The sequence below is a fragment of the Gambusia affinis genome, linkage group LG22, assembly GCF_019740435.1.
Source record: "Gambusia affinis linkage group LG22, SWU_Gaff_1.0, whole genome shotgun sequence".
NCBI lineage: Eukaryota > Metazoa > Chordata > Actinopteri > Cyprinodontiformes > Poeciliidae > Gambusia > Gambusia affinis.
This window is the reverse complement of record NC_057889.1, coordinates 4,943,225-4,955,462: the sequence shown is the minus strand read 5'-3', so window position 1 is coordinate 4,955,462 and position 12,238 is coordinate 4,943,225. Positions and strand designations below refer to the sequence as shown.

Sequence of the window (12,238 nt, the reverse complement as noted above, 5' to 3'; positions counted from 1 at the left end):
TCTTAAATTGAAGTTTATGTGGTCGAAATCTGTTTGGCTCACTTTGTTCAGATCATACAGTACAGACTGCTGCATGTTGGCGCGCAAGACGTAACCAACAGCTTCCGGTTTAGCATTTTCAAAATAAAAGCTCCTCCAGACTCAATACATAGAATGGACATATTTAATTATTTCTTGCGTGACCCAGTACCAACTGGTCCAATTGGCCCGGTGGTTGGAGACCACTGCTGTAGATTAGCATTTTGTCTGGTTTCTACTGACAGTCCATGTCAGTAGATACCAGAAATGCTCGTTTTGTTGTCATTAGCATTTTTTATTTTATTTATTTTAAATACATGAGATTATAGCAAAGTGGCTAACTTCAACCTCTTTGAAGACCATTGGCAGGTCAATGTTTATAATGTTTTATAATGTTTAATAATAATAATTTTAAAAAGCAGCTCCAGGCTACTGCACACAAAAATAAAAATCTTAATAAAGGAGGAAAATGAGTAATTAAGCAGTTGTTCACAATTTATAGCCTATAATGGTTTAATAATTTTGACTTTTAGTTGATTAGTTGAATATAGTTAGCATAACGGTGCTAAAAATGGTGTTGTATACAGCAGGGTTTCCCCCCAGAGTATTGTAAGCCTGGCAGGCCACCAGGCTTTACTGGTGACCCCGCCAGGCTAAGAATAGCTAGTTATTTAAGTCTTTTTAAAATGTTTGCATTTTTAAAGCTTTTATAGTTGGTGTTCAGGTAATAATCTTCCAATCTTTCAATGACACATGATTATCAAGTGATATTTTCAGATTTCCTGTCAACTTTAAACATTTTTTAATTCAAAAACACGACCTAGGACGCAACCACCGGGCTTAGCCAGTTTTCTGCGGGAAACCTTGTACAGTTAAGCTATTGTAAGCTAAAAAGTGCTAACCCTAAGCCATAATAATGAGCAAATTTATTTCCCATGCTAGAAAAGATCGACATGTTTCATTCTTTTACATTCTTTTAAAATTAACATTTTACATATTGACATAAACAAATGTTTTGAATTAAAAGAAGCAGTACGAAGCAACAAAATCTCATATAGTCTACCTCCGCTTTTGTTTGGGTAAATAATTATAAAAATTTTGGCTCACTGTTTATTGTTTTTCAAAACTGCAGTGCATTTAAAAGAAATGACAATTTTATTGTGCCACCTTTCTACAGTTCGTCCGCTGCCAGGTCCCCGAAAGAAAAAAAGTCTAGACACGCCCCTGCACATATGTTCTGCTAACAGCCTCAATCACTTCACTGAATTGTTGTGTTGCAATCTATTTGTGAAATTAAATGTTAATGAACTTACAGATTTTTTCTTGAGAAAGTCCAGAGCCGACTCAACGTTGGCCCTCTGCTGGAAAACTCCTCGACCTTTTTGTCTTTTCTGGAAAAACAAATTAGCAGCTTCAGCACATTTTAGCACATTTTCTTGTAGCATTAGCTCTAAACTCTGTTGCATTTTGGAGGCATTTGGAGTCCTTCCTCACCATCGACTGACCGCTCATCACTTCCAACAGGTCCAGAAGCCGTGAACCATCTCTGAGGTCCGAAAATAAGTCCGACACGTAGGAAGGCGAACATCTCTGAAAGAGTTAAATAAAAACATACTGGACCAGTAGGAAGAGAAAAAGAAACTTTTAAAACTTTTAGCTTACACTGTAAAACATGTGAATGTGGTTAAACTTGACAATGAAAGTCCACTTGCTGCTTTGAAAATGCAATTAATGTCAACAAGAACATTGTTTTGGTCTTAACTCAGAAATTAAAGTTCATAAAGTTAATTCAACAACAGAGACAAATTGTTTAAACATTGTTTTTTAAGTTAATTCATCTTGAATTGTGAGTTTTAATGTAATGCTGCAATTTAAACCAAATAATTATTTCACAATATGCAAGAAAAAAAACTGCCCTCACCTGGTTAAAGAACCACATTTCTCTATTATTTACTCACGTATCAAGTTAAAATAAATACTTATTTTATGTTAAAGTTATTTAAATTCTTGTTTCAAATTGAAAGAACAAAATTTCTGATCTGATAATGAATTTTCTTAAATTCAGCTCAAAAACATTTAGTGTTAACAGAACATTATCCTTAAGCTTTGCTTTAATAAAACAGAAGCCACATCAATGCACTTCCATCTCAGGATACTAAAACATGCCGCTAAGCATTCTGGGAAATAGTGAAAGCTACTACACAGTAAGATACTTTACACTCTAAAAAGTGCTGTTGGCTGTACTTCATCTAATGGATTTATTTATATTAATTTACATTAAATTTTTTTGGGTTTATTGATGACAACTTACAATTTACTTAAAGGAACTTTTTACTTCAACTTTTCTTGAAACAATTGAGTTCAACGCCAGCTTCATATCCAATGCCGGACCAACTCAATTTACTACGTTTTTATAACTTATTTCATTAATAGGACAAATTTAAGTCTCTTTTACTCAAATCACTGTTTTTCTAACAAATAATTCAAATCTCTTTGACTTAAAATGTCTGAATTTCAAATTTCAAAAATTTTCTATTAAAAATTTATTTAGAAAATGTACAAGTTTTCTGGAAAATTTCTGAGTTTTAGGAGGAAATGTACTCCTTTTTTTCCTATTTACAAAATTTATTTGCTTGATTTTAGGTTTGGGTTTTGGACTTTGCAGTCTACAATTTTGCAAAACGTTTGGACACTCCTGATTTAAGTTGTTCCAAACTAAAAAACTAAAATATTCACAATTACATTATCACTCACATTGTACTTAAAACACGGCTACGATTAAAATGATTTTAAATGTATGTTTTGACATATTATTTTAGTTTTTCAAGCTGAAAAATGAATATAGCAGAACCGACTTAACTGAATTGCTTCAATTGGAAACAAGTAATTCAATTAAGTTTGTCCAACTTAATTTATTAAGTTGAACAAAATGAATTGATTGAGTTGGTTCAACTTAATAAATTAGGTTGGTTAAAGTTAATTGAATTACTTGTTAAGTATTGAAGCAGTTCAGTTAAGTTGGTTCAACTAATTTCGTTTTAGAGTGTAGGAGAACAGAAACTGATTTGTTGCCACATGGAAGCAGAGAAAGTGAAAGCATAACTTTCAATGTGAAGGCCAACAAAACCCCTAGAACATAAATATTTCCTGGTTCTTTCAGTCCTTTGTCTGATCTCAGCGCTGAGCGTTGAGCTGCAGACAGAAACAGCTTCCAGTTTCTGAACTTCAGCAGGTCGCAGGTCATGAGCTCGGTCAGTGTTACATGTAGTTATGAAGGGTCTGGGCTCACATTACAACCCGTTCTGCTCCACAGAAGCTCTATTAATACTCCTGCTCCATGTCAGCAGCTCGGCGTCTCCGTCCAAAGGGAGTCGGGACGAGTTGCTTCACTGATCTCTGACCGGTGAGTCAGCAAGCCGAGCTCCAAACGCAGCTTTGTTCAGCTTAGCAACGGATCAGGAACAGCAAGGAGACGTGCACTGGTTTGTTCTGACACAGCATGTCAAGCTCCACATTAACAAATAGGCTGCTTTTTAAATCCAAAAGCAGAATAGAGCAATGGGTTGCAGATACAATACGTATTATTAGGATTAGGATTCAAATGTAACACAAACTCTGAAAATATCTCTAGAAAACGTTTTTGTGATCTTGACACAGGAAAATAATCACGATTTTCCTACAAACCTTGGCAAGTTGAGCATTTATCCAGTTGGTAAATGTCCTTTTCTGGATCTGTTCATGCTCCACTGTCAAAAAACGAGAAGTAAATAGAGTATTATTCATATGTTTTCTGGTATTAATATGATGCAACATGTGATAGATACGCTCATGTGCTGTGATTTCCAGTTCTGCAAAACCAACAATATCTACAAAAAATCCTTAACCAAACATCCTAGTTATGCCTCACTGCAAATTTGTGAATTTCTTCAACACTCGTAGCACAAAAATGCTCAAAGCTGAGTAAAATCAAGAGTTTAAAATGATAGACTGGACTGTTGATGTGGATTATATCGGTACAAGCACACCAATCACTCACCTACGTCAGAGAAATGGACCTTTCTAAACTCCATGTTTTTAATCTTTAGCTAATTTTGCCCATGAATTATGACTAAAAAATAAAACATAATCCATTTAAAACTGTTTAAATAGTTTCTTCTTATTATTCTTTCCCTCTGGTGCAGCTGGAGAGCGTTTGGCTTTCTCATTAGACTAAAGTAAATGTAAGAAGCAGGATCTGCCTGCAGGACGGGATCGCCTCCAAGACGGAGACACACATAGATACGCACCCAAACACACACACGCACACGCACACGCACACACACCCACACACACCCCGTCACTAAGCACACACTGCAGACCGAAACACACTGCAGCTCAAATTAAACATTAGATGTTTCAGGACTCCTGCATCACTCCAATTTCAGTTTGTTTGTTTTCAGAAAAACTTGAGCTTTTTGTCCACAAACTTGCTTGTTTTTCATAAAGTGCGCCTGAATCGGATCGAGTTTGAAGTTTTTCCGTTTGTTTTAGAGCCTGCCACGGCAGATACCGCTAATAGCTGGACTCCACCCTGTTTGAAGAGCAAACAATAGGAAAGGCAGCACTTGTTTAATATGTTTCTCTGCGTAAAAATGAAAGCAGTAAATGGGTTTCAAAGGGAGCGACTACAGACATGCTCAGGCACGTTCACTTTAAACTCTTCGCATCTGATTTATTTACACTTTTGTAAATTAGATGGTTTTAAACTCAGTTGTTTGTATCGAGTTTAAAACCATGGAACATTATTTTGTAAGAAAGAGAATGTGACCATTTATATAAACTTAAGCCCACATCATCACTCCTCCACCGCCGTAATTTATTTAACTGTGAGGTTTTTATTTCCACACAAAAAAAGAAATTATTTTCAATTTTCTGCTTTAATGTTTTATTTAAAGAATGTCTGCAAAAAAATTTAATGTGTTGACAAAACTGAACAAAAGTGAGTTTCCTGCTACATTCAGTTCAGTTTTAAGGGCAATTTATTGATTATCAAATTTATTCCAATCTATTTTGATATTTAAATGTTTTTTAATTGCTTGACAGATGTAATGTTAAGTGTACAAAAAGTTCCCTTTAGAAATAAATTGTTCTGAAAAACTTAAAGGAAAACTTTTAAACATTAAAATACAATTAAAAATTGAGACATTAAGAGATAACATATTGTTACTGTATTATTTTAAATGCAATTTTCTATTTAACATTTACAGTAAAATAAAAATGATTTTTTTGTTTTTATGTTTTCTTAACACATTTTATTCTTAAATTGTCTCTTGAAGAATTTTTTCTTTTCTGCTTTTTTGTTGCACTTAAATGCTTCAGAACATCATAAAATTTAAATATCAGACAAAGATGACCAGAATAAATATAAAAATCAGTTTTCAAATGATTATTTCATTTATTAAGAGGAAAAAGGCAAAACAATCTAACATTTTATGGGAATTTTGACTCACTCTTCTTTGTACAATTATATTTACTTAAAACAATATTATATTTCTTGCTGAAAAGTTACTTTTAAGTTAGTTTTTGTCTCATTTCAAGCATTTTAAGATATTTGCATTAGAAACCAGATAAAAATACTTTTGTGTTTTTGCAGTGTAAGGTTTGGGAGTGTCTGGTCTGCTGGTTCCTCCTGACATGGAGAATCGGATAAATGAACAGTTATTTTATGAATTATATTTTCACACAGGGCCAGGTTGGTTTGGATATTGTTTTTCATTTATTTTAGATAAAAATGCATTTCCTTTTTCCTCTTGTAAAATTTGGCTGATTTTAAAATGTATTTGATGATCTGAAGCATCGAGGTGAAACAAAAAAGCAAGAAGATAATAAATATTTGTCAAGACTCTGTGTTTAAGAGCATAGATGTGTTTATGAATATATTTTATTGTAAATCTTATTAGTCAAGTTAAGTTTATTGTGTAGCCCATTTCAGCAACGAGGCAGTTCAAATTATTTTCCACAATAGAACCTTTTTTTTCTCTTTATGCCATTTAAAACTATCCAGTTTAAATAGACTATTGGCTAATAAACAGGAAAATAATTTTCAAAACAAGTTGAAAAATATAGAAAACAAAACATTTTCCTGTTTTGTAAGTGAAAATAAATCTGCTATTGGAACAAGTGCTTAAATCAAAATTCAGTAATTATTGACTTTAAATAAGCTCCTCCATCTTGCTGAAAGGTTTTTTGCAAGTTAGTTTTGTTTTATTTCAAGTGCACTAAGATATCTGCATTGGGAACTAGACAAAAAATACTTGGTAATATTTTGTGTTTTTGCAGTGCAATATGCAAGTTGAGTTTTTTCACTTCTGGAATTACAGTGTATTTTCCTGAACAGAAAGCAAAAGACTGAAGAGAAATTAAAACCAGAGCAGACTCTTGGCACAAAGCAGAAGATACAACAAAACTTTTTATGACAGTTTTTATCTTTTGTTGTCATTTTTATCATTTATTTCCAATGTGGGAGCAGAACAAAACCAACACATGGCACAACATCACGTCCACATCCACACCAGAGCAGAAATAGCCTGACCTTGGAGGAGCATGTGGACATCGTCAATGTCCAGGGCAATGCCTCCATCGTCTCCCTCCGATCCTGAAGCCATGCTGTCTGAACCCCTGGAAACTCCTGGAAACTAAAGAAATACAGCAGCAAAATCAAAGCTGAACATTTCCAAAGAACGACTTGGAGTCGACTGCTTGATTGGTCATGTCAGGAACGCATCTAAAGCTCACACACACCCTCGTTTTACCGCAGACACACTCATACAAGCACACACATGCAAACTCTCCACCAAAGAGCTCAACAGTTTCTAAAATCCAGTTTCCGTTAAAATGAGGGTACAAAAATAGATGACCTGCTCTTCAACATACCTGGAGCGCGGCAGAATGTTATAACATCTGAGAGTGAAGATTGTTCGCTCAGCTGTTCTCCTCAGCTGACACATTCGCGAATGCCTTCAAACACGGCGTGGCCTTTAGGCGCTCATAGCTGAGCAAGATGCCTGCTGCCCATTGGAGCTGCATGAAAGAACAGAGAGAAAAGACCCACCTTTTCTGCTGCAGGTCCAAATCACTTCACAGCTCCCAGATCCACTTCATAACCCGGGCAAAAAGCACCACACACTGCAAAAACACAAAATCTTATCAAGTATTTCCTGATGGAAGTATCTTATCCCACTCGAATTAAGACAAAATTAACTTACATGTAACTTTTCAGCAAGATTTAGGAGATTATTTAAGTCTAAATATTCCATAATATTGATTAACAAAAAGTATTTTTTTCAAAATCTGGCAAGCTCCTATATCTTGCTGAAAAGTTACTTGTAAGTTAGTTTGTATCTTAATTCAAGTATAATAAGATATTTGAGCTAAAAGCTTGACAGGATTTTCTGTTTTTGCAGTGCAGTCTCTGAAAGAAAAACAAGTATCACTTCATTATATGGGAATTTCTTCTTCAGAAAGGCAGTAATGATGGCCAAGTTGAAAATAGGGAAACTATTTATAATAGTTTCCCTATTTGCTTTGAAGCATTTATAAGAAATTGCTTCAGATTCCTCTAAAATGTAAAGGGAAATCCAAAATAAACTTCTATTCAATTCAGTTCAGCTCATTTATCTAGTGCCAATTCACAACAAATGTTTCTAAGAAAATCCAGTAGATAGAATTGAAAGATTAGATATTAATGTTTTGCAGGTCTTCTCTATTTAAATTCCCTTTCACCTAAAAACACAAGGTTGCTCTAAATGTTGTTACATAGTGTCACATTTACCCTTGAGCGCTGTGCCAGAGTTTTATTTACTCCTTCGCTATGGTGAGCAGGCAGAGCCGGTGGGGAGTCTGTATGTCATGCAGCAGCTGTAAACTGGGAGCTTTGGCTGGAGCGATGGGAGAAAAAGAGAAACTGAATAAAAGAAGTGATTTAAGTTCAAGTTCAAGACAGAGTTACTGTGAGTTAATGAACTCGAGAAAAAGGACAGTTACTGTGGGGCAGATTGGCTGTGATTAGCAGAAAGTCATCTCAATGAATTAGATTCTCATTGAAAAACTTAATTATTTCTGTAATTTAATTCAAAAAGTGAAACTCATTTATGACTTGATACATAGGAATATATTTCAGGTGTTTTTTACTCTTTATTTGATTGATTATGACTTACAGGTAATGGAAATACAATCATCTGTTTTCAGAAAATCACAATGCTGCCTGTGACTAATGAAAAGGGATTTTAAATGTAGAGATTTTATGCTATGACAATTCCACACTGCAAAAACACAAAATCTTACCAAGTAATTTTGGTGTCGTTTCTAAAGCAAAAATCTTAGACCACTTGAAATAAGACAAAACTAATTTACAAGTAACTTTCAGCAAGAAATATGAGCTTTTATTAAAGTTAATAAGTCCTTAATATCTTAATATTGATTAAAAAACTAAATAAAAGTATTAGTTATAAGTGAAATAATCTGCTAGTGGAACAAAACATTTTGTTCCACTGGTTGTTGTTTGTTTTCTTTAGACATTGGATTTTGTATTTTCACAAGCCATAGTCCATAATAATCAAAGTTAAGTAAATAAATGTTATACACATTTCACTCTGTGTGTAATGAGCCTTAGTGACTTTCACTTTTTCAAGCGAACTGCTGAAATAAAGTAATTTTGCATATTGTACTTCACTGAGATGCTGTTGTGTACCTCCTCTTATTTTGTGTTAATCTTTTACATTACTTGAAAACTACATTTTAATACTACATTTGAATGATATATATACTTTTTAAATATGGCAAAGTCACACTGTTTTTGGAAATCAAAGATAAATGACCAAATATTAGCTCTAAACCCCTTGTTTTAATAATTATCCACAAGGTGGAGCCAACAGTTCACGACATAGTTATCAGTTCTATTTAACCATTAGGGGGCGCTCCTAATCAAACCGGAACTGCAGCACCTTATAGCTTGAAAGGAGAAGAAGTCTCTCCCCCCCCTCGACTTTGACGTTTAGCCAAAGCGACCGTTTGACCTTCTAACTGTAGCGCGATAAACTGAAATGTGAGTATTTATTTGCATATTACATTTCTGAGATGTTATGGTGATGTCCGTGTGACACACGCCGACTTAATTATTTAATCTTAATCGAATAAGTCGCTATATTTCATGTTTGAACGGACTGTTCTTGCAGCTATCCGTAGCTAGCAGTTTAGCTTTATGCTAAAGCTGGGGTTAGCCAGTGATGGCAGAGCAGTTTATTCGTTAGCGAATTGATATTTTCAAATGAAATTGAGATTAATTAGTCTCATATTTGCTCATCAATCACTGAGTTTTTGTCGGACGGTTAAAGTTGCATTTAAAGTTGCTAAGAAGAAGATGGGAGTTGGTAGCATTATTGTAGCTTCTCAGTTAGCACAAACAACAGTGGTCCTGTCTGATTTCTACGTAACTTGCTAACTTTATCTTCCTCCATCGTTTCTAAGCGATTTGGCAACTCTCCGAGTTTATCAGCTGGATTTATGTCAAATGTAACAATGTTCATAAATATTTTCTTCAAGAAAACAAAGTAATAAAATATCTCTGCCTAACATAGGAGGCATGCAAGCCAAGTTTTTATTATTGTTATTATTTTTAGATTTATTACAAATTTGAGTCAGGTTTAGTGAGTTCTATTGTTTCTTTTTTTGTTTGTTTTTTCTCACAGATGCTTGCGGGTGCCATTAGGAGATGGTGGGCCCAAATGGGCCCTTACTACACTAAGACGTACAGGGATGTATATATTGGAGTTGGCATAATGGCTGTCATTTATTATAGAATTTCCTACGGGGGTAAGTTGAAGAGTAAGACACATTATAAACTAGAGATGTGCTGTGTGAAGTAGATAAAGTTGATTTGGATGGAGTGTGACATAACTGAGACTATTTCAATGCAAACAGTCTGTAAATCAATTTATCATTGTGCTTTTCAGATTATGTAGATTAAATGTTTCACAGTCTGAATAATATTTTCGATATGTATATGTGTGAGATTAATATATCTTTGATTTTTCTCTATTCTAGGGAAGAAGGAGGCAGCAGTGACAAACAGTAAGTTCATTAATATATTTTTAACTTATGATGTGTAATTAGATTTAAGCAATATGATCATATGTGAGAGCAGGTTTTCACTACTTCTGTGCAGATGGATTCTAAACTAAAAATATTTTCCTGTTTTAAATTACAAAATGAGATTTCATCAGAGCTGCTCGAATTCCCCTAAAATCATCTTTATTGGGACATAATAAGTTCCTACTTTGCCTCCCAGTCCTCTCTGCTTTTATCTACCTCCCTCTGTGTCTAAACAAGACTTAGAAAAAACGTAATAAGGACAACGGTTCGTTGAACATACTATAATTTTGGTGAAAGTTGCACTAGTGATGTGGCTTGAGATAAATAAATAATAACTTGTTGCTGTCATTCAGTTTTGGCTTCCTAGCAAATATAGACCCAACATAGCAAGTAGTCTTTCCAGTTACTGTTATGAAAGTTAATTTTATTATTTCCATTTCAACAACAAGTTAATATCTGGTTGATATTGAGACACTTAAACAACTTAATAGGTTTTTTAATAACTTTAACACTATAGCACTTCTTTACCTTCTAAACGTTCTCATGCTATATTAGGCTGGTGTCACCAAATATATTACAGGCACAAAAAACCCAAATGCAAAAAAAAAACTATAGCAATGATCTGGCATCAGTTACAGTAATATTTCAATAACAATACATTTACAATATATTGTGCTGGATGGGATCTTTGAAAAACAGCTGTTTATTATATATTAAGTTACTAAATAGCCATGTTTTGAATAAGAAAACACACAAAATGTGTATTTACATGTAGCCATGTAAATACACATATTTTAATATTTAAAATGTGTGTTTGTACTATTTTTGGATGTGTCATTTTGATATTCTTAAATATTGTGATCATGCTATTAGATTAAATTAACCCACATTTTAAATGTTTCACAGTCTGAATGATATTGAATAATAGTCTGAAAAACTATCATCAGAATCAAGTTTAATATTTTTGAGGTTCTTTAAAATGATTTTATTTGACAGTAATGTTTGTAAATGTCAGCCCGTTGTTACAATGTTATTTTATTTCTCCTTAAACTTGTCTGTCTTTAAGACTACTGCAGACTAATTCACATTTTTCATAAATATTTTGCAAGTTTTTAACTTCAGCGATTGAATTTTGTGAAAAATTACTAAAAATAATTTCCATAAAGTGTATTTTGATTAGTATTTTATTTAGGTTATTGGGCCCAGTTATAGGTCACCATTGATGCATCTGTAATTTACAGTATCAAATTTGGTTTATTTTGAGATTAATTTATTGGTTATATGCACATTTATTATTCATGGCTAATAAATGAGAAATAATTGACCCTAATCTTTTGTCACTTTTTCAGAGCCTTCTCACTGACCTTCCTACCATCCTGTTCACCTGTGATATACCTGTCTCATCAATCCCAAAGTCCAACTTTATGTTTGAATTTCATTAATATGGATCAAATAAAATTATTGTCCTCAACTTTGGTCATTTTGTTGAATTATATTTTTGTGAAAGTTTGTTTTAATTGGTGAAGAGGACTAACTCTGGATTTCACACATAATAAAACGGGGAAAAGGAAAATGTGTAACTTTGATACATTACAAGTATTAAAAGTTTGCTTCATTTAAATTGATTTTGATCCTTTTAAACATTTCTGTACTTGCGTGTTTTAGTTTTTGCTCCATTTAGAGAATTAGTGAGCTATTTGTAGCCAATGAATCACAGTTTGGGTTTGCATTTTAACTAATTGAACCGGGAATAAACCTCCATATTGCCTCTTTGGTGCTGAGTGGATGTTTTTATACGGTTAGTGATTGCAGGAAACTTTTTTTTTTTTTTTTTAGGTTAGATGCTGCTTGAGGATGATCCTCTAAAATCACGGATGACCTTTCGAATCAATTTCCCTGATTTAATGATGGATAAAACGTTTAACTTGGTTACATAATTCTGCTGAAATCCTTACTCTGCATTACAGCACAATGGATTTAGCTTCACAACTGCCTCATTGACAAAAATCAATAACCAAAGAACAGCAGTCTGTACACTTTGCTTCTGAGAACGCGGAGCTTTCGCTGCGCTCGGGGCCACAAATTCAGAGCT

At 33.8% G+C, this 12,238-nt stretch overlaps 2 protein-coding genes across 2 annotated transcripts in view; one reads left to right on the top strand and one right to left on the bottom strand.

Annotated features, from left to right (window-relative positions):
- syne2a (spectrin repeat containing, nuclear envelope 2a) overlaps positions 1-7,226 on the bottom strand; it is a 32,441-nt gene extending 25,215 nt beyond the window's left edge. The window contains exons 1-5 of the mRNA XM_044107433.1: positions 6,931-7,226; positions 6,590-6,692; positions 3,703-3,764; positions 1,513-1,608; positions 1,332-1,409 (exon numbers count right to left, since the gene is read on the bottom strand). Coding sequence (XP_043963368.1) covers positions 1,332-1,409; positions 1,513-1,608; positions 3,703-3,764; positions 6,590-6,662 — 309 coding nt within the window. The 5' untranslated portion in view covers positions 6,663-6,692; positions 6,931-7,226. The remainder of the gene's footprint in view (positions 1-1,331; positions 1,410-1,512; positions 1,609-3,702; positions 3,765-6,589; positions 6,693-6,930) is intronic.
- A 1,728-nt stretch (positions 7,227-8,954) lies between these two features.
- On the top strand, positions 8,955-11,617 carry atp5mj (ATP synthase membrane subunit j). Its single transcript, XM_044106879.1, has 4 exons — positions 8,955-9,100; positions 9,744-9,867; positions 10,099-10,125; positions 11,496-11,617. Exons 2-4 carry the CDS (start codon positions 9,744-9,746, stop codon positions 11,507-11,509), a joined length of 165 nt encoding a protein of 54 aa, XP_043962814.1. The 5' UTR covers positions 8,955-9,100; the 3' UTR covers positions 11,510-11,617.
- The last annotated feature ends 621 nt before the right edge of the window (positions 11,618-12,238 follow it).

Bases quoted from the DNA above. Each gene is read 5' to 3' on its own strand.
- atp5mj (XM_044106879.1), top strand. From the start codon at position 9,744: ATGCTTGCGGGTGCCATTAGGAGATGGTGGGCCCAAATGGGCCCTTAC. The intron at 9,868-10,098 runs GTAAGTTGAAGA...TCTCTATTCTAG, and splicing joins TTATAGAATTTCCTACGGGG to GGAAGAAGGAGGCAGCAGTG.